The sequence below is a fragment of the Lissotriton helveticus genome, chromosome 4_1, assembly GCF_964261635.1.
Source record: "Lissotriton helveticus chromosome 4_1, aLisHel1.1, whole genome shotgun sequence".
NCBI classification, from domain to species: domain Eukaryota; kingdom Metazoa; phylum Chordata; class Amphibia; order Caudata; family Salamandridae; genus Lissotriton; species Lissotriton helveticus.
Window position 1 is genome coordinate 561648169 of NC_136063.1, and position 23157 is coordinate 561671325.

The following is a 23157-nucleotide window of genomic DNA, read 5'->3' on the forward strand; positions in this document are numbered from 1 at the left end:
AAGCAGCTTCAGGATTGGCCTGCATGCTTATAATTTGTGCGTCAAAGGAGACTGGAAGCCTGTGCTTCAGTGCGCATGAGGGTTTGGCCAGCCCGAGATGACCAGTCAAATCCTCATGCACACTGCCAACCAGTGCACCTACAACTCCACCTCTGCCTGTTATCTCCATGGCCTTACCCCTAGGCAACACTATAGAGAAATATAGAAAATGAAAAACACAGGTTCATTATCATTTTATTTTTCATTTTTTGGCTGCTGTTGGGGGGGGCAGGCAATGCTCCTCCGTTGGAGGAGCCATCTCTGTTTAATACAGAGGCACCAGCTCTGCTACATGATTCTACACCTGCCAAACCCAGAAGTAATTGGACTGATGTAGCTGGGTTCCATCAGACAATGTCGCTCAAGTACTCCATTGTGTTTCCTCCACTCTATTTTCACTATGGTAAACACCATCACCGTAGGTGCGGGTACAGATTCACTACCCCCGGACACTGGGAATAGAGTCTGTGACGAAGGCAGGCCTCGACTCTACAGTCGCTGAGGAAGGGTAGTGTAGGCGTAGGAGAAAGGAGGCGGTGTGAAGGTTGGCTTTGGGTAGAGTACAACATCAGCATAGATGCGGGTGCAGGTTCACTACCCCGGACACTGCACCTCGAGTGTGTGACGGAGGCTGGCTTCGACACTACGGTCGCTGAGGAAGAGTAGTGTAGGAGAAAGGAGGTGCGCAGTGCAAAGCAGGTCGCGAGACCTAAAAAAAAGCTGAGAAAGACGAATGGAGAGACAAAGTGAAACAAAGACAGAAAGCAAGAAAAGGAGGCAGAAATACGGCATCAAAATATGAAGAGAAAACTATAAAAAGAAAACAAATGATTGAAAAATCAAGAGGCAGCCGGGGACAGTCTAAGACACCCATTCATACATGCGTACTTGTAAATAGACAAACAAAAACACAAAGATCGATACGAAGAAAAATATATTCAGCACAATAAAGAATTTTACATCAACAGGAAATGACCAGTACAATACTCATGGGACATCTGTCCCAACATATATAGGAACAGCAGCCAAGCTCTAAACCTCACCAGTTGATTCATACAACTAAATCCGTCAACTATCGAGAGAATGCTGAAAAACTTTATAACATTAAATCGTGGACATGCAGAAACTATCTCGCCTGGTATTTTCAGCCATATATGTTGTATGCATGCACCAGTGAAGTAAATGGCCAAGATTCATGCACACAACCAGAAATACTTAAAAAAATAATCATTGATAAGAAACAACAGGTAAATATGTGCAGGCTAGACAAATGCTTTTTAACCCCTTCGCTGCAGCGGCAATTCCGCCGCAGCGCTAGGGGGGTGGGGCGGCCACGTGGCGCTCCCATGCTCATGATGGAACCGCTCCATCATGAGCCTCGGGTGCGCTGTGCTTATGACGGAGCGGTTCCGTCACGGCCCCGCCCGCTCAATGGAACATCCAGCATAGGCGCGGAATCCGAGCCTCGCAGGCGCTCTGCTCCGTCATCAGCACAGCGCGTCCGTGGCTGGTGACGGAGCGGTTCCGTCACCAGCATGGGAGGGGTTAAATGTGCATAGGTCGGTCAGAACGGCGTGATGAGTCAAGGTCCGGTGCGCAATCGATTGCTGGCACTCCACACTGGCACAGGTGAAACGCTTTAAAACACTACCAGGCATTGCTCTGGAATATTCTAGGAATGTAAAGCAGCTCAAAAAAGAAGGCGTCAGTTCTGTTCTTCGTACGCCCCAATATAATCAGAAGTGCTAAAGTGTATCATCAGACACCTCCAATAAATCGTGCACCCACCTCGCAGCCCATTTCTGCAGCAACCACCACTTTCCCGTCCTTTTGCCCAGACAATACCAAGGGTGAGGGATTCAGGCTAGGTGCATCGACGGTCGCGTCCTCTCTGCCCTGTCCAACTAGGGGGCCCGGGAGCTGGCACCCCGTCGCTCTGTATCCGAGCCACGGTCCCTGCAGACCTGTCCAGGGTCACCTGTGAAGCGAGCACCGCGAGCAGGGGCAATTAGAGGATTTCAAAGCAACACCTGTCTGCGAACCTGTTTATCTGGCTGTAGAGCCAGCGCTGCCCGACTCCCTGCCCCTCAGGGGAGAAAGGCAGGAGCACAATGCGAGAGTAACTCCCACAGGCAGCTGACGAGAGCACGGCTCCAGCAGGACCCCGAGGGACATGCTGCATACACCTGTCAACCCCCTGGGACACCGAGATACCCGAGCCTGGGAGGGGAGGTAGAGGCCTGGAAATAGAGAGCTACAAGCCCGGCCGACGAGATCTCATCCCTGGCCTGTGAGGGGAGTTTAGGCCTTTGTGGACCCAAGCCTGCAAGGCCTGGAAAAGGGGAGCTGCAAGGACTGATCGCTGAGATGTTGCACAACCCAGGTACCCGAGGGGAGTTTAGGCCTTTATGGACACAAGCCTACAAAGGAGAAACAGGCCTGGAAACGGATACAGAGAATCATAAAAAGATATAACAGACTTAAATTAAAAGGAAGTAAACAGAAGCTTGTGAGTGGTGCGCGCGTGCAACAGTGAGACGTGCTTTCAATTATTGCGCCCGTGTTTGGGCACGATAATTGAAATCACGTGATGACCTATTGCTGTCTATTAGGCGCACCAAGCGCCTAATAGACACCAATAGGCCGTGGGCAGAGCTATGCGCCCGCCTTTGGCCAATTGCGTGCAGTCTTTTATAAAAAGACGCACGCAAAGGCCAATCACGTAGCACAAAAGGAATCGCACACCCACGAGCGTGTGCGATTCCTAGGTCAGCTATCCAAACCCCGTTTTTCCCTTACTAAAGGTCTCTGGACTTGCGCAAGCACTGCTGCGCAGTGCAACGCAGGTCGCGAGACCTAAAAAGTGGAAATGATTGCACATGGGACTGCCTTCTGTATGGTAAAAATGTCCAGAGGTACTTCTGGAACGTTTGTAAGGTCACTGTTTCCCAGGACTACCCATAGAATTTCCTGTAAATTCAAAAAGTTTGACGTTGACTTAAAGTGATGCTCAGGAGTAAGGCTATAGGAGTAGATTTCCTGTTTTTTTCTTCAAAGAATCAGTCCTTGAAAATCAAGCACAATCAGCTGTGACACATTCCTCATGAAATGATTGTAAGACTTCTGGCTCCGATCCCCAATGTGCAACTCTTCTTGTAAACCATGCATTTCAGAGACCATGCAGCAATGTGCCACTTCTTTTCTACCCTCTTTAGGCTACATCACACTTAAGGCACAGATTTTATTTTTCTAGAAGTCATGACAAAAAATGCTTCCTCCTTTGCCAATCATACTTGGCAAATGCACCAATTCTGCTCAATATTTGTGTAAATGTTAACTTTAATGGTTAAGATTTTATATATAATGACAAGGCAAGAAAGCAGGTGTATACTGGAATGCAACAAATGAAGAGTTTATGGTTGGGATGTTCTCCCAAAAGTGTTTATTAACATGGAATGGGATACAGTCATTTTCAAGTGAATGTGTGACCTGTAGCGTGTCTTATTTCTAAGAAGCTTGCTAACATTTGATTTTGAAATTGTGAATCAAACATTTTATTTATTAATATGATATTTCCATTCATAATTGCCGAGCTGTATTTATGATGATCTTCTATCTTTAATAGACGCAAAAAATGTCAAACATTGGACATATTTCTTTAATATATTTCCCAAGCTACTTGGCTTGTACTCCTAAAACAGCCGTTATTTTAAAGAAAGGGCCTATTCACAATCAGAACTTTGTTATACAAGATAAAAAAAAGTGGTATGCACAATTGTCCAAAGTTGTTAAACTGTTTCCTAATAATAATGCATCTGAATTAATTTTGAATAAAAACACATTTCAAATCCTAATGTCAACGGTTGGAAATTGTAGGCTAACATGACAGTATTAAGCAAACCTTAACCTAAGCTAGGCATCAATTACTATCTTAATTTCTTTACTCTCCACAGGTCTGCTCGGTCCTGCAAAAAGAGAAGCATGGTTGCAGCTAAGAGCAGAAATAGAAGCTCTTACCGATTCATGGTTAACGTTAGCACTTAAAGCACTCACACTCATCCATTCTAGGTAAATATGCAATTTTATGTGTATTTTTGTAAAAAAGGAGAAAATGCAAGCATTGTACATACATACGTAGTGGGCCCAATTCATATATGTTTTGTAAATGTATGTAAATGTAGTTGAGCTTATATAGCGCACAGCTACCCGCAGTGGGTTTCCCGGCGCTTGCTTAGGGAACCCTTCCTGGTATTGCCCTGTGAGATAGCAGGGTATCCACAAGGTGAAAGTCAGGCATCCCGCCGCGAGGGGCCGTTGTGGAGATTAAGCAAGCTATTGCCCAGAGTCGCAGAGTGTGAACCCGTGAGTCGAGGAGGCACCGGGGCGAGAATTATCGAGTCCCTGGAATTTTTAGCCCAAGACCCCACCGAGGCGGGGAATTGAACCCTGGTCCAGGACCGATCTCAGCTTCCGGGTCTGCTGCCTCTAACCCCTGAGCCACACTTCTCCACGTTTTCGCGCAACTAAGTTGAATTTAGAGCACAAATACATAATTTTCCAAACAAAAATTCCACAGTCTGATTCATGGAATGTGGATTATGGGTAATTTTTATTTACAGTTGGCTGAGACGAATTTTTAAATTCCACTATTATTGGGGAGTTGTCCAATTCTCACTTTTAGTGACTTAGTGTTAAGTTTGAAGGCGTGGGCTTTGCATTGTGGCATAAGACAGGAAGTTGAATGTTGGTGGTGTACCCTTGTGCCAAATAATTTGTGGGGAACCAATGGAAATCACACTAATTTTCCACCATAAATGTTCACATATGCTGAAAAGTACTGTAAGTGACATATGTATGTGAAATTGTTAATACTCTTTATTAATTGGCATATTGTGGACATTTGCTCAATTTACAATTGTGCATTAACAATTGCGTATTGGATGTGACCCATTGGTTTTACTTCTCATGCAAATCGAACATACCGTATGCATATTTAATTATTAATTTCTTTCTTAACAGGGCAAACTGTGTGAATATACTAGTCACAACAACACAGCTTATTCCGGCCTTGGCAAAGGTTTTGCTATATGGATTAGGGATTGTTTTTCCAATTGAAAATATTTATAGTGCGACAAAAATAGGTGAGTCACCACTACCATTTGTTCTTACAAGTTTCTACTGTGAAGAGATTAAGCAATACTTATTTTATGATCCTCACTGTTCAGCTACACAGAACAAACTATTTGTTCACATGAAATCTCAGACATCAAGTGGCGTGTTAATGTCACAAGCAACCATTGACGGTGTAGGTACAGTATATCATGTACTGAATATCAAGTTATGTTAAATCCATGACCAAGATACAAAGGATCAAAATAACAAAAGATAAATATAAAATATATACTCTGTACTCAAAGGATCTTATTTGTTACCAAATTGAAAATAAATGTATAAGAAAGGGCAAGCCACGATTAGATATGTAATAAAACATATACAACTCTTTACTATGAAAAATAACACCTCTGAACAACTGCACTTAGATCCCTAGCAGAGTGATAAAAATCAATTTTAAATAGCCACAAAACAGGGATTAGATATCCTGGACCTTGCTTCTCTCTTTGATATTTCAGGGCCTGATTTAGATCTTGGTGGATGGGCTACTCTGTTCCAATGGTAAGCCGCGAAGATGGCCGCCGGGTAGGAGCTCCGGGGCGAGCTCGGAGTGCTGGGGATTCCAATTCTGGATTTAATCCCCGTCAGCACCCGCATCTTCGCGGATTCGATGCCTCATACTAAACAACAAGTAACTGGAACAAGTAACTGGATTTAAATTCGTTATTAGTACCTGCTTTTTGAGAACGGCTGCTGCCCAAGCGTTGGACATCGCAAGAGCTGCCTGGAGAGCGGCTGCTGAGCGGACGGCTGCTGTGTTGGCGCTACACCTTGGAGGTGCTGGACTCTGGGATCGCCTGAAGGTCGAAGGAAGGTGCCCGTTCTGTAGCGGTCCTGAGGTGTTTACACGGGGGAGCTGCGCACCGCTGGACATCAGAGGAGCTGCCTGTGTGCGGAGACTGAACGGACGTCAGCAGCACCGGCGCGGCACACGAGCGCTGGACATAGATGCGGCTGGAGCCGGGGATCGCCCGGAGGTCGGAGGGCTCCCGTGGTCACACCGGACATGAGATGACTATGCAGGGGAGTTCTGCACCGCCAGCCGCGCAGTGAGTGCATCATTGCCTGCGGGAGGGCTCCTGACGGCCGGGTGGCATCCTCTTCAACACCGGAGCGGTCCTGAGGGGCGTGGGCCGCAGGAGGGCCCTCGGGACTGCACCGGACCGCGGAGTCTCGCACCGCTGGTCGCGCTTGGAGCCGCGAGCCCTGCGCTGCCCGCGGGAGAGCGTCTGGCTGTGGGGGATCGGCCTACCGCAGTGGCCCCACGGGATACGCGGCGACATCGGACGGCACGGCGGCATCTGAAAGGCCCACCCCGCCCGCTCCACGGCAGAGACGCGGGCTGTTGTGCTGGTTGCTGCGACCAGCGGGGAGCAGAGGAATAGAGGAGCAGAACCACCGGCTCCACAGCAGTGAGTCACGGCGGCATCGCAGGGCGGAGAAAGGATTAACAATCAAGACTCTGATTCAGTATTACAACCGCAAAACTTTGCTGGCAAACGCAACAAACTCTACAAGCGGAAGCTGGAAAAGGTATTTGCTTTGCCCCACTCGTTTGCTGGACAAGGTATTTACTTTCCCCCACTAGTTTTGTTGTGAAAAACCTCCTTTGTTCAAAATGGCCGGGGCCATAAACTGAGCTATTAATCCCCTCCTGCACCGCCTGAATCCACAAGGCCCCTCAGCAGCTCCACATAAGATAACAAAGATAACCAAAATAGAGATAAGACTCACCTTGGCATGCAAGATCCTGAGCCAGCCGGAATAGAATCTGAAACTGCTCTTCCCTGCTCTGAAAACAGCAACAAATAAAAGAGGACTAATGTTTCTATCCCCCCTACTTGGCGGCCATTTTAGACTATCCTAGACTATTCTCTCTCTCTGGTGGCCATCTTGGACTAGTCTTTCCGACTTTTCCTGACTATCGGTACCACAGACTTTACATAGCTTTTTATATTTAAATGTCTGTGTGATTAAGTGCCTGCCATTTATTGCAGTATTATATTACTTTTGGTATGTTTACACTTTATATAACCTGCACCCATTTTCACTTTTTCCTCACCGACAGTGCACTGATTGCTACCTCATTTTCTACCATTTGCTCACTAGTATCATATTTGGTTATTGCAGTCATTGTTTTGCATCTATATGGGTTCCAGCAACTCATTAGTATTTTATCCCTATTTGTATACTGTATTTGCTGTAAGCTACACCCATCGCCCTTTTATCCCTATTATTCACTGATCGCTACCTCATTTATTTGGGTCAGTCTTGTAAGCCGCCCCCATCTAACCTTTATCACTATGATGCACTGATCACTACCTCTTTCATGTCGTTTAATCTTGTTAGCTGCACCCATTCTCTCTCTATTCCTGGATTACACCGTTGCTACCTCTTACATTCTGATGTGTCAGTTTGGCCCCTTTTAACTGATTGCTACCTCTTATATATTATACATTTTGTAAGCTGCACCTCGCACTGTTTGCTCCTGGATTGCACCGATTGTTACCTCTTATATTCTTGGGTATTTTGACCACTCACTAGTGCCACTCTTGTGCTCTGTAACCAACGGTTGACAGTTGTTCTCTGCATGTGTACTATCATCGTTCTTCCTCCCACACCCACCGTTACAGCCATCCTAACATGGATCTCATCGGCAAGCACACATATAGAATCAATTACCCTTCCACTCTCACCAAAAAAGCCGCTAAACGCTTTAAACACAACTTCTTGAGGTCGCACCCTGAAACCCCCTTTGCCGACACCTACTTCTCACCGGGCAATGGACCCCTGAACATGGATATCATCTTCCACACTTCACGCAGAGCCCAATGGAGAAAAGCGTTCATAACCCTACTCACCGTCTCCACCACCAGGAAAACCGCTCATGGCCTAACTCTCTCTATCACACCTTCCCAACTTATCCCTGGCAGAACCACCATTACTATCTACAATAACGGGATTATCCTAATTCAATCCACAGACAAGAACCTGGAAATACTAGACAACCTGTTCCCCAAGTTCAAAGAGCACCTTCCCAAGCTGCGGACCTCCACCCGTAACTCCTCCAGCACTATCACTCATGGCGTCGCAGCCCCCACCCACAACGCTTCTAACTTAGCGCAGCATCACATCCACACGCACCTCACCCCTACACCCAGCACCCCAGTCAATAGCCCACCTGCTGCTACCACCCCACACTCCCCAATCACAGCCACAAATATCTCCCCTTCATATTCTAGCCGCCCCACTCACACTATCCCTTTGATCCCCACTCATACCACACCCATTCCTCGCTCCCCTGACATAACAACACCCACCCACAACATTCCTCGCTCCCCTGACATAACAATTATATCCCCCCCCGCGGTACCCGGCTCACTTTCCAGCTCACTACTCAACCACTCGCCAACGGCTTTCATCACCAACACCATCCCCAACCCACCTCTGGACTTGACCTCTTCCACCCTCCAACAACTCAGAGAGGATCTCCTACAAGTCAAAAAAGATCTCCACACAATCAAAGATCTTCTCTTCTCACAGCCCAGTCAACCTCCCACCGTCCCACTACCCTACAAACGACGCACCCTCCCCACACATTTTCGCCCTCAACGATCCCCGCGTTGGCCGACTATCCCCGCTCGCAATAACTCCCACCGCCCCTGTCGTGTCCTCAACTCCCTGTCGGACCGCGACTTATGCTCCCTCCTTCGCTCTTATGGCCCAGGTCCGATAAAACACATATCCATCACGCACATCCCCATACCCACAATTCTCACAAATCCTCTGAGGCTCCCAACCCTAAGCAACAGAGGTTCCGTCCCGAACAATCTCAGAATAGTCCCCCTCTCTCTAGAAGGCACGACCACCCTTCTCATTCCCAAACTCAAATGCATCCTACTCAATTGCAGATCGGCCCAGAGACACTCCTCCGACATCGCTGATCTCGTCTCAACAATGGATGTGGACCTAGCCATTCTGACTGAAACGTGGCTAACCGAAGCCTCTACACCGATAATGGACATACTAGTCCCCCCTAATTATCACATCATTAGACTGGACAGGCCTGTCAAGACGGGCGGGGGAATTGCATGCATCTTCAGGAGCAACCTCTCCGTCACTAAAGCCACCTCCCCCTCCCTTACTTCCTGTGAACTCCTCTGCCTCGACATCGCCAGCGAGGGCAAACAAGTTTGTGCCTTACATCTCATCTACCATCCGCCTGGTGACAACCTCACATTCACTCAACAACTCATGGACACGATCACATCCAATGCCGGTCGGCAGACCAGCCAAGTCTACCTGGGTGATTTTAATCTCCACTGGAACGATCAGAAAGACGCAGTGGTGAATAGCCTCAAAACTTTCCTTAATGCGCTTGACCTCACCCAAATATGCGATAGACCAACACACGACAAAGACTCAATACTTGATCTCATCATCGCCAAAGAGGACTCTACCCAACTGGAGGCGATCCAACCCTGTGACTGGTCAGACCACCACATTATCACCTTCTTTATCAACAAAAAAGTTAAACTTAACGCGGCTCAACCTACCAAATCCAAGACCTGGAAAAGGGACATGAAGAATCTTAACCCCAATTCCCTGCCTCCCCATATCGGCAGTCTCCTCCTTCCCCCGTCAGGTGCCTCGGATGTTCAATCATTGACCGATCACTACCTTGACTCTATGAATTCAATAGTCAACGAAGCCGCCCCACTGCAACTGAAGAGAATCTCCACCAAGATCTCCAACCCTTGGTATGACGGCAGACTCAATGATGACAGGCGTGCTATGCGAATGGCAGAGCGCACCTGGAGATCCGACCCCTCATCACTGCATCTCAAAACGCTTAAGAACAAGAGAAATGCCTACTTTAGGAAAATAAAGCGCGCAAAGTCTGACTTCTTTAGCCGCCAGCTGGACCAAGCAAAAAGGCCAAAAAAGCTGTTCGAACTAATCAAAACTCAAACAAAGACACAACCCTTACAACCAAACAGCACAACAAGCGATACCCCACACTGTGAAGCCTTTTCTGCTTTCTTTAAGCTAAAGACCGACAACATAAGAAATGACCTCATCATGGATGTAAGCCGATTCCCCAGTCACACCAGAATGACTAACACTCAACCTAAAAATAATGCATCATGGTCGTCCTTCGACACCTACTCGGAAGAAGCAATACACAAACTGCTCGGCACCCTGAAGCCCTCTAACCACCTCTTAGACCCCCTACCTGCCAATGCTGTAAAAGACTTCATCCCCCTGCTCCTCCCACTCTGGACCAAAATCATTAACAGCTCCCTTCAACAAGGTCTCATCCCAGACTCCCTCAAGGTGGGGCAAGTCACGCCTATACTCAAGAAGCCTACAGCTGACCCGTCTGACCTGAACAATTACCGCCCTATTACTAATATCCCCACCCTGGCCAAACTGCTGGAAAAATGTGTCCAACTCCAACTAACAAAACACATTGACCAATATGACCTCCTCAACGCTCATCAATCAGGCTTCCGAGCGAATCATAGCACGGAAACGGCTATGACGCACATAATTGATGACGCCCTCCAAATTCTAGATCGCAATGAATCCTGCCCCCTCATCCTACTTGACCTCTCTTCAGCATTTGACACGGTCAAACACGAGAACTTACTGGAGCTGCTAAGCACTAGAATGGGTCTATCGGGAACTGTTCTCAAATGGTTTACTTCCTTCCTTTATAACCGGACTCAGAAGTTCAAGATTGACAATGTGCTATCTACACCTGTGCCAGCAGATCTAGGTGTCCCACAAGGATCATCCCTCTCCCCCACACTGTTCAACCTCGTCATGGAACCGCTCACCACCTTGCTCCAAGCATCCAATGTTCAATTCCATATGTACGCCGATGACACACAACTTTACCTAAAGCTACGATCCCCGGAAGATATCAAACTTCTGAATTCTACACTTAGTAACACTCAATCCTGGTTGGCCGTTAATCACCTCAAACTAAATGCTCTGAAAACTGAGTTTCTACTCATCTCACCTCCGGCGAAAATTACCACCACCCAAACCTGGCTCAATAACCTAACAGCACTCAATGTCCAACCTACCATCGTGGACTCTGCGAAATCCCTAGGCATCACACTCGACGCCAAGCTCAACATGCAACAGCACGTTAGCAAAGCAACAAAAGGAGCTAATTTCCAAATCAACACACTGAGGAAACTTAAACCCTTCCTCCCAGCCAAGGACTTCCAAACGGCTGTACAAGCGTTAGTCATCCCTCGCATAGACTATGGAATTGTGGCCCTCAGCGGACTCCCGTTAGCCACAACAGCACCCCTAAGAGCCTCCCTGAACGCTGCCGCGAGACTCATCACTGGCTCACGTAAACATTCGCATATATCCCCAGACTTAAAATCTCTAAAATGGCTACCTTTTGAAGCCAGAACACAGCTAAAAATTGCCGTTATGACACATTCGGCCGTGCACCACAAGGCACCCAACTACCTCGCTCAAAAGTTATCTATATCAGGTGGCTCGAGATCCAATAGAAGTACAAAAAACCTACTCCTGAAACCTCGTAGATTCCGGAAGGAAAAAACATACAAGCGCTCCTTTTCAGGAATGGCACCCAGGATCTGGAATGCACTCCCTCCTGAAACCAGGCTTATCCCCTCCACTGCATTCTTCAAGAAAGAGGTGAAAACCATCCTCATGGCCAAGTTCACATGAACTTTATAGATGATGGATCAGAGTCTCTGCATCGCTGTGTATTTTTGAACTTTTGATCTCCTGATTGCCTCCTGACACTATACTCTTATTTGTTTGTGACACTATTATGCTACTCTCCTACTACCGACCACTATATGATACACTCTAGTTTGTTGAATCACCCTCACGTTGCCCCCACCCCTTGTTCGCTCTATCCTTAGAATTTGGTATAAGCCATCCCTACATCCAAAGTTTACCTGAACTCTGTTGTAGCGTGATCAATGTTTTTGCGCCGTCTTATACTACTTGTTACCTGGATGTATATTGGTATGTTCTCTGTACACTACTGTTTTCCTATTATGTTTAGTGACTATTATACTGTTCCCATTAGTTCTGTTCAGTCCTGTTGCCCCTACCCCTGTCTCTGTGAAGCGCTCTGATATCTGTAAAGATCTTGTTCGCGCTATATAAAACTTTGAATAAATAAATAAATAAATAAATGGTGGCGGATATCTTGTCTGCCCAAAAATAAATCCCTTTATGTCCTATGGGATTTATATTTCGGCAGACTGGCTATCTGTCACCGTTGTGGCAAAATAAAACGTCCACCAAGATCTAAATCAGGCCCTAAGACTAATTGTGAGCTCTTAATGGCACACACAGGAGACTGATACATACATTTATTCTTTTTCATAATTGTTGAAGTAGTGTTTACATTATTTTATATTCATATTACAGCCATGCCAAAGAAAATAGCTTGTGTAAAGTATTAGTGAAAGACTAGATCATTCACTCGTTCTAGTAACTCGTTCTAGTAATTGTTTTTCACACTATTGGTTTACTTGAAATAAATGCAAGGGACCAGCATGTATTTCATACAATGTTTATTCACCAGGTTTCTCTGTACTTTGAGCCTCTCTTTATTGCATTGCTACACCACAACATAATCTTCATGACAGTTTGAAACCTAGTTCAAGGAGAAATGCCCAGTGCTCAAATACTCTGCTGCCACTTTGCTTTCTTGTTATAATTATTTACTGGATTGCAGATCTGCCAGTGACTGAATTGACCTTCCCAGGAATAACGGCTCCAGCCTGGAATGTGCATGTGTTACCTTAGTGTCATCGTACAATAATGGATTTTGTTGTTAACCTAAGTGCTCTGTAAAGGAATGTGTTCTCTACAACTGTAGGCTTCCTGATACAACATGGCAGCTACACCTTGTGAGTCATTTTATTTTGGTTCAGTGAATTCAGCCAACCCCTTTACCTGAGCATAGATTTACAGCGGCCCCTGACAGCACTCTCAAAACGGGAAAGACAAAACGATAATAAAATACTATTGTTTTATTTTTCTTGTGCCAAAAACTTGGGGATGAGGCCAGGGTAATGACAGGATGGAGGGGGAGTGTTGGGCACTACTATTCACTGCGCATGTGAGTTTGGCCCACAATCTCAGTCAGGTCAAACCCACATGCGCAGTGAAGCTCTCGCCAACCCCAGCTGCATCGCCTGGTTGGAGAGAGCAGGCACAGGCTCCCTATCTGACTGGTAGCGCACATCCTCAGTGGTCAGGCCAATCCTGAAGCTCCTCTGATGAGAGCAGCTTCAGGATTGGCCGCAGGGCATTATGGGAGCCTGTGCCTGCCTGCAGTGGAGATGAGGGGAGCAGAAGAGTGCAATCCTGGGCGGCGGCAGGTATGACCTTTAAAAAATATATATTTGTCTCCATTGTCCACCAACCCCCTCCCCCTCTCTTCCCTGACACGAGCTGTTCCTACAGATTTATCCTTACACTCACAAACTGATAGGTGAAAATGTTCGCCTTTTCAAAGGGAGGGGCTTTGAAATGGATTTTCAAATGAATGCTTTTTAATGTGATTCAAGGTGTCACTGGTTTGGGCATGTGTTACTTAGAAGTCAATGCTATTTTTGTATTTACAAATTAGTTGCTAGAACCTGCTGGCTCCTTTCGGTTCTTGTACTGTTTATGCCTGGTACAGGTGGCGACAGAATTTGGATACCATACTAGTTCCCTTGTGAGCAAGTCAAAGGATTTAGATGTCTTTCAAGTTCTGTACAGTGCCCTAGGGAATCTCTGGCCCTTATAATATAAATTTCACTGCAGCATAATATCATAATAAACTACATATCAATAGGCTTCTAGTTGATGGTTTGGTATGCCAACATGAAAGAGATTTGCTGTTGTTTTAAGAGTAGTTGCTTGGGGCTACAGAATGCAACATTACCAATGTATGTTGCATAGAATCGTTTTTGGCAGAAAAAAATATTTTACTTCTTAGTTTTTCAGAGGCAGCAGTGTGAACACTTTTGTCCAGCTAACATACAAATTGGGTCTTAAGGACTGATGACATTAATACTCCCAAATGAACAAATGAGTAGCAGAACTTACCTACCAAGAGAGTATAACCGTTTCAGCTTTTCTGCCACTCCTCAGTTAATGAGATGAATTAAAGCATTTTGTCCATTACTTTTTTGATATACTTCTATGGCATTCCTCATATGACATCCTACTAAAACAAACATTTTAAAAATAATTTTGATACTGTATATCAGCTGTTCCATCATGAACCACAGCTACGTTTTTTTAGCTACTGGCCTTTTTTTAGCTTTGGCTTGCTTGCATGTCAGTTTTTTTGGTCTAAGCGCCAGGATACCCGCAGGGTGACAGCTTGCGTTATATAAGTAACCCTACAATTACAATTACAAAAAAATACATAATGGGTAACAGAATCATATGGTCCAATATTGCAACAGAAGGGCTCTGTTGATATTATAAACCACAAGCATCGACAGAACCCTGAACCCCGAGATAACTGTATGTGACTATGTTACAGATATTGCCATTATGTATTTTTGATGCTTAGTATGTAGTTTGCTTGAAATATGTTTTTCAAACAGTAGAAAGTATGTTGAAAATAGTAAGTGTAAGAAATGGGGTTATTGGCTGGGAGGGTTGGAAGCCCCACTTAAGCAACAACCACACTCCATTTCAGACTGAGTCACAAAAGTCACTACAGTAACGTGTGCTTAAAAGTCTGGCAGCTTGGCACAGATAAGAAAGGCTTAACTTAGAGGCAATGTATTACATAAACAGTCATAAAGTGAAAGTACAACACAAAGAAAAATCCAAACTAATTTAGAAAAATAGAGTACATTTAAAAAAGAAAATGATACCAAAATAACGAATGTGCAGAAACGTGTTTCAGGCATGTCCTGGCAGGTATAGAAGGTACTGGGTAGGTGGGAAGTTGCAGGGAGGCCCCTGGAAGCTTGTTGTGTGCCCTGTAGCTCACATGGGAGGTTAGCCAGCTGCCCCTTGAAGTCAAGGCTGGAATCAAGGCAAACAAGGTCATTTTCTTTCTTCTAACAGCAAAGCTGTCCTTTTTGCTGCAGGACAGTCCTTCTCTATCTTCTGCAGGTCCAGGAGTGTCCGAAAGAGTGGTTCTGAAGGTTCTCTTTGTATACCTGGCACCAGCGTTTGTTTGGTGGAAATTCCCTGACTTAGCCCCAAAACGTATTCTAGTCAGTCCCTCTCCTTCCCCTGGTCCTGTTCCAAACTGTCTACGGTGACAAAAGGCAAGGCCTGGTGTCAGGTTCCTTTGTGTGTACTGCAGGTTGGGCCTATTAAAATGTAATCAGGGCATGGGTCAGCCCCTCCCCAGCTATCCCGTTAGGAAGACATTCTCCTGCCACACCAGTTTCTTTTGCTTCACTGTCTGGAAGCAATACACACACCCCAACAACAGAGCCACTCACAGTCAGGTGCCCCGGGACACTGGCAGAAAGGCGCAATTGGTTTGGACAAAAAATACCAACTTTATAAAAGGGCTAATTTTTAACTGGCAACTGATATTCATTGAGTGTAAATAGCATGAAAAGCATAGCTCTATCTTCTCTCAATCTAAAGTTAGCACTTCTTATGTGTAATAAGGCAACCCAGTCTAAGTCTGTGGGAGAGATACATGGCTAAGTTTTTCCACTGCCATGAATTGTAAAACATAAACACACGTTCTACTTTTTAAATACCATGCACCCTACCCTAGGGGTGGTTAGGGGCTACCTTGGAGGGTGACTTACAAGTTTTTAAAACAAAGGTTTATTTGTCCAGGCCAAAATGGAAGTTTAGAACCTAACTACAGGCTGCAGTATCAGGCCCGAGCCATGATTTGAAAATGCTACTTTAGTGGATGGCACAATCAGTGCTGCAGACCACTAGTAGCATTTAATTTACAGGCATCGGGTACATTTAGTACCATATACTAAGGACTTACATGTAAATTAAATGTGGCAATTAGGTGTAAGCCAATTTTACCATGTTTTAAGAGGAGCGCACACACACTTTAGCACTAGATAGCAGGGATAAAGTGCACACTCCTAATGCCAACAAAAATGAGCTCAGCAACAATCAGGGAGTGAAGGCAAAACGTTTGGGGAAGACCACAATAAGCATGCCAGGACTAACAGTGAGTGAAATACTGACTGTGCTGCTTGGTGTCCAGAAGTAGAAGATGTCAGCAAAAGTTGCCTGTGTGATTAGGAAGGCAGAAGTTTAGAAAACAAAACACTCCTTTTGTTGTTACAAACACATTCTGTCTGTGGAAGGGAAATATGGTTACAGCTGCTTTCATGAAGGTGTAGCTGACAATGGACAATGACTGGAATTTGAATATTTAGTTTTAATGAATGTTTTTTTGATCAACCAATGACCAGTGTGCAGGGCCAATTGAATTATGGGATTCTGTGCTGTGGTGTTAACTGAATAATTATAGATTCACCACACTTGCCACATAATTTGCTGCATAGTTTTCAGCTTTCAACAACAATTTGTCTATATGGAATGATTCAAAATACTACTACTAAAGAAAGTGCCACATAATTTCCCTTTCCTTGCAACATAATGTAACTAAACCTGTCACAGAATATTATCCTCCATTACCACTTAATATTGGTGATCCTGACAATAGTAAAGATCTGCAGAGTGATTTGAGTATATCACAATAATGAAATTCATATTTCATAAGTCCAGAGGAAATATTTTTTATATTTAATGGGTGAATATGAAATATATTTTAATAAAACTACCTCTGTACAATGAAAGTGCCCAAACAGTTAATAAATAGCATACTGTGCAGGTGCGTAGAGTGCAGTTTGTTATTTATTACGATTGGTGTGTGTGGGGATAGCTCAAAAGAGGTGAAGCCTAGAGTGGATCCTGCCCCTTCAAATATAATAATAATAATAGGTAACATATTATAATTTGCACAGCTGCATAAATGGGTAATTCCACATTGTTTGCCATGCATGGTAGTCATAAACATATGTATTCAACAAGTTCTAGAATATAAAGTATTAAACCCTTGCATTGATGTGAAATCACACAGAATTGGCCATTTAACTATTATCAGAATTGTATTCTGTTTTTCACGTGATTGTAATTAAGCCACATTTATTTTCTCTGGAATTGTATGTGGTTGCGTACACACACATATATGTAGAGGAATTGTACACTTTTTGTAAGTAAAATACTTTGCATGTAACTTCCCTATACTGATGATTTTGTAGTGTGAAATTTAAGTTCTGAACATTTTATTGAAGGAGGATTTGATCACGTTAGTTTTTTTTTTGTTTGTTGACCAACGCATTTGTGAAGATAAAAAGCCCACTGGGCTCAATATTGTTTGTGCATTGAATGATTGGATATGAAATTTGGAGATTCTTGCTTTTTATTCATGTAATCCTTTGGACACCAAACATGTAATATGTGTAGCTCCAATGGCAAGAATTTACCAAGTGTTGAATTGTAGCTAAATTTCAATTATAAGAAATTATCTCACTATGGCATATTTACGTCTGGATTAGATGGTGAACTACACTTATGGGGTGGTGATCTGATTAACGGTGAATATAGTTAAAAAGTCTCTGAATTATATTTCTGTTATTGTGTTGAACTTGTTGAATGTATTCAATAAACACAACTGGAGAGCATTGTTGGTGTCTGTGTCTGGTCCTGCTGGACATATTTGGATTCACTGGCAGGGGCAGCTCCTCCTCTAATGTGATGGCCCATTGCCCCACTGCTCGCAGAGTAGAATAAAAATAAAAATAAAATTATAATAAGCTTGTTATTATCAGTTTCTTTTATTTTTTACTATGGGCTGGGTTAGGGTGGGTTGGGGCTGGATTCACAGGGAGAGGAGTGGTTTGCACACACCAAGTGCGCATGACCACTTGATTGGCGGTATTAAGTGTGCCAAACAGTCATGAGCATGTTACATGTTCCCCACCAGGCTGTAATGCAGAGCTTGGTGAGGAACATGCACAGGCTCCCTGTCCCCGTCTGAGCGCTTAACCATGGCACTTAGACCAATCACATTGCTGTATTGTAGCGTTGTGATTGACTATGGGGAGCCTTGATGCTTCCTGGTATGGACCTCGCCTAGAAGAACGGCAATATGATGGAGAGACGCCAGCCATTTGAAAAGGTAAGTGCTATTTTTGGAGGGGGGTTTGCAACCCCACCACCCCCGTTCCCTGACAGCCGCCACTGTTAACTGGAGTTTTGGATACTAGACAATGCATAAATAGCTTCTATCAGGGGAGTAGTAATAATGTGTAGAGCAAATACTTAGCACTGTTAGCAATTGTTACTCAATGAAAGGAGCCATTTGGTGATTGTAAAGACAGTTAACCAACAAGTAGAATTCTTAATACATTCAGTTTATAGTTCAAAACTTGATAATCCAAAGATATATGCATCCTGTTTATGCAAATATCAAAGTGGGAAACCCCTTACGTAGGACCTGATTCACAAAGGCCCTCTGCACTTGTGGTGTAGGCCTCTTAGTTGTGGGCGAGTCACCCCCCCTCGGGACAGAATCTCCACAAGTAGAATTCTCATTTCTGAGATTCCGCCTGAGTGTGAAATCTCTGCGAAGAGAATTCTCATTGCTGAGATTCCGCCCGAGTGTGGAAACTCCCCAATGACTGCGGCGCCTCCGCCACGAGTGCAGAGACACATTGTGAATCAGGCCCATAATTAGTTAGGATTTTAATGTCTTATTTAACCCTCATTTAGATAGCTCTTCTTAAAAGGGACGAATAAGATGCTGAAAGTTAGAGCAACTACCACTCAAATCATGAAAGCACTGGGTTTAATAGATGTCTGGAGAGTGATAAAGGGAACAGAGCCAGGATCCACATTCTTTTTTGCACCCCCATCATCTCTATTCAGGTATTGAGAACATCCTTTTCTCAGATTATTTGATGACTAAAGGAGCAAGTATTATTTTACGTCTGAAGACAATTTTGTACACAAGTCAATGTGCTTAAAAATCCCCACTGTGGGCAAACGTGTAAATAGCAGCTATCATAGACAGATGTTTAAATGTTCTCTATTAAATAAAGTAGAATATAAAAAATGTATGTCAACCTTTATACTAGATTATATTAAGGATAATCTGGATTTGACATCAGAAAACTAAGAGATTCATTAAAGGCTGCTATGCAGCTGGATACTCTGGGCTTCACAACTCACAGGGTTGAAGGACTTCTATTAAAATGTGATAATTTGTGCCAACATAATGTAGGTTAGAAATTAGGCATGCTTATTTCTTATGTGATTCCGATCCACCTGATATAGAAGACAAGGTCTACAATGGGATAATAATAACACAATTGTTGATAGTAAATCAAACCATGCATAACATAGCAGTGGACCTTCAACGTTATTGATCTAATTTCAAAAGCAGCAAAAATAGAGTAGGGTAATCACCTTAAGATGTAAAGAGAAAGAAACATTGATTACAAAGGCAGTTCAAAAGCTAAAGGGGACTCAATCAATTATGGTCATCTTCTGTGCTTATTACTCAGATCGTCACACAGACACCTCATAATGCAATATGGGGTAGGTTTGATAATTAAGCTATTCCAAAGTTATCATCAGTTGACACTTTTGATTTAGAGGCACCTTTTTCTTTATAAGAAATACAAGGTTGCTTAAACACTCTGAGAACTGGTAAGGTTGCAGGCTTTTCACTCCTTGCTTCTTGATTTTACATGGTGTTGTCTGTGGAACTTCTTCCGCTTCTTTTATAGCTGTTCATTAACATAGGGGACCAAGGCTGTATGTCTAGTGATATGATAGCTGTGGAATGCATGGCATATTTTAAGCATAATGAGAAATCAAGAATACATCTGTAGTCATGCCCTTTGTAGAAGGTAAATATAATTCACATTTATGCTACCTAAACAACAGGTGTTACCAAACATTTATTTTTATTTTTTTAATTTTCTTTTCTTTGTCCTCATTAGCCTTTACGCCACCCATTTCTAACCAAACGATACCGCCCATGTTTTTTTATCTCATATACCGAGGCCGTTGACAACCACACTAGTAGTGCCACCCCATGACCACCTCTCTATATATGCCGCCCTTTGTAAGAGGTTGGTGCATAGGTGAACTCCACCGTCACGTTGAAAACACCACCGGCGAGATAGGCCAAGACCTTAATCATTGGACTAAATTATTTACAGAACCACCTATCCCCTACCCTAAAACACAAAAGACTCTTCACCCAAAGTGTGCCAAAAATAATGTCCAAAATTTACAATTAACTTTTGTCGGACCCAAAGTATCCATTTTAGCTGTGAATCTCATAGCTCGCAACCAGTCTAAGATCCCTGGAGATAGCAGGGACACCCACAATTTACATATCTCTCTACGAGCCAAAAGTATCCCGTAAAACACAAGTTTAACTTTATCATCCATGCTTCTTATCTGCAAATTCAACCTTCCAGTTATAATAAGTTCAGGGCTTACCTTAATAGTATGGTCAATAGCTTGGGATAAACAGCTACTTACTTCCTCCCAAAACTCTTTAATATTTGGACACTCCACGAACATGTGTATATCCTTCTCATTGGGACTTCTGCACTTTGGGCATTCCACCAGCCCTCCGAACTTGAACTTTGAAAGTCTATGTGGAGACCAGTATGCTCTGTGGAGTGTAAAAAGATGGTTTCGCCTTAAATTTGCGGGTTTGACAACTTTGTACAACATAGCCATAGTTACTTGCCATTGAGTATCAGATGCGATGTCCGGCAAGCAATCCCTCCACAGAGTTTCTGGTAGTGAGAACTGACCGTCCGCCGTCTCCAACATTGACCAGTACCAAAGTCCTACTTCCTTTTTATACACTTGACTTGAGTAGATCTTCTCTTCCAATTCATTCTGAAGTCCCACGATGATTTCAGCTTTACCGGCCCAACTATGAATTTGCAGATATTTAAATTTCGATATAGCCTGCCCCCAAAGGGCCGCACCCTGACTCCACCCAACTAACTTTCCATCCGGAAAAAGATGCCCCCATATTTCTACCCCTGCTGATCTTAGAGGAATAGCCAGGGCGTCTTTGGTCCATGCAGGAGATCCTGGGCTGTCCCAAACGGAAGTATAATATCCATAATACGGGATTTTTAGTAAGGTGTTACCAAACATTTTGAGTGGCCTCAAATTATTTTTTTTTAAAGGTAGGATAGATAGGGCCATTCTTCACACAAGAAGTTGTAGTTGTTCCTAACCACAGGGAAAGAATCACTTACCACAACCCTTCATCACTGCTTACTATAGATGATGGAGCTGTGAATATGCTAGTGGAATGAGTGAAAACCCCTTTCTCGTGATGTAATATCAGCTGTGGGTGGCCACAAAATATTACTTTATACCAAGCAGAGACAATATTTCTTATAATATAGTTGCTATGTTTATCTTTGGTATGGCTGCAGTAGAAGGGGATCAGACCAGGGTCAACTTTTGGAAGCTAAAAAATCATTTGACAGGGTTTCCTGGCCCTTCTTCTGACCAGTTTTGGAAATGTTTGGATTTGGCACTTGCTCTGTGAAGATGATCCTTGTGCTTCATCAGGAACAGACTGTCCATGGAATTTTTATGTGCTCAGGTTTCTCAAGCATCCTGGTTTGCAGCGAATTAAGGCAGGGGATGCCCTTAGTAACCCATGATTGTTGCTTTCTGTAGCAAACCTCTCATGGTACAGTTTGCTAATCTTTTACAATCAATGGGCTAGAAAGGTAAATTGCTGCATATGGGAGTGATGTAGTCAAGCTTTCCTCTTGACCCACAGCTGCCATTCTAAACATATTGGATGCCCAAGATGGAGGCCCTATTATATGGCTCATCCCAGGGTTATTCACTAAGTATGAGTAAAACCCATATAGACGTGAAGATAACAGACCCTAGGGTAGTCAGTTTAGCTACTTACCTGAGGATGCTTTATATCACCCGAAGTGGAAGACATTATAGACTTTACCTATGGGCATCTGATAAAAAAAGCATGAGGCCCTAGAAAGATGGGACTGGCCTTCGATAAGCTTGTTGGGTCACTGTAACATTATAGAGATGATGATTCTTCTGAGGTTGTTTACATTTATTTCATTCAATGACACTACTTGTTAGTGCCAATTAAAAAGAAAATAGTCAAATCTGCCTTCTTTAGCTTTTTATTTAAGAGACCAAGGCACACAATATATATATATATATTTTTAATTGTCATTAAACTTTGGGGGTTGGGTTTCAACAGACTTGATGTTTTATCACTGGGCAGCAATATGTACTTAATTTTATTTATCTTTTAAGACGATCGACACCTGGGGGATCGCTCTCTTAACGGTTTAGGTAAATCCTGCAAAATGCTTTGCTAACCCATCGTTTAGAGTCTTCTGACCACAAGAAGGTGCAATATTAGACACTATGCAACTGCTTGTATATATGGAAATCATTATGTTTTTAAAACATACCTAAAATTAGTCAATGCTCACCATTATAGAGCAACCCACATCTGCCCGAGGTTTTCCATGATTCGTGTTCCTTTATGTGGCAGAGTGTCCTTACAACAATTGGTCCATCTTTTTGATCCCTACTTTTTTAACGTTACAGACTTAGGGGCTTATTAAAATGCCGGTTGGAGTTTGATCTGACTGACACTGTGGCGGAAACAGGACCAACCGACCTTCTGTTGGCTGTCCCGACCGCTTAATTTTATTGCGACCACACATGGTGCGATCGCATTCTCACATTTCTTTATGGGAGCTTGTGTTACGCCAGTAAAGTGGACGTAACACAAGGTCCCATAGAGAAATGGGAGATTATGTTAATCAGGATTACAGGCCGGTTCCAACTGGCCGATGGGCTCCTGGAGCCCATCGTAAT

At 43.8% G+C, this 23157-nt stretch overlaps 1 protein-coding gene across 4 annotated transcripts in view; it reads left to right on the forward strand.

Annotated features, from left to right (window-relative positions):
* Window positions 1-23157, forward strand: part of EYA1 (EYA transcriptional coactivator and phosphatase 1) — a 265134-nt gene that overhangs the window by 214722 nt on the left and 27255 nt on the right. For all 4 annotated transcript variants that reach the window (XM_078687154.1, XM_078687153.1, XM_078687155.1 and 1 more), the window contains 2 exons: window positions 3993-4107; window positions 5059-5180. In XM_078687154.1, the coding sequence (XP_078543280.1) occupies window positions 3993-4107; window positions 5059-5180 (237 nt within the window). The remainder of the gene's footprint in view (window positions 1-3992; window positions 4108-5058; window positions 5181-23157) is intronic.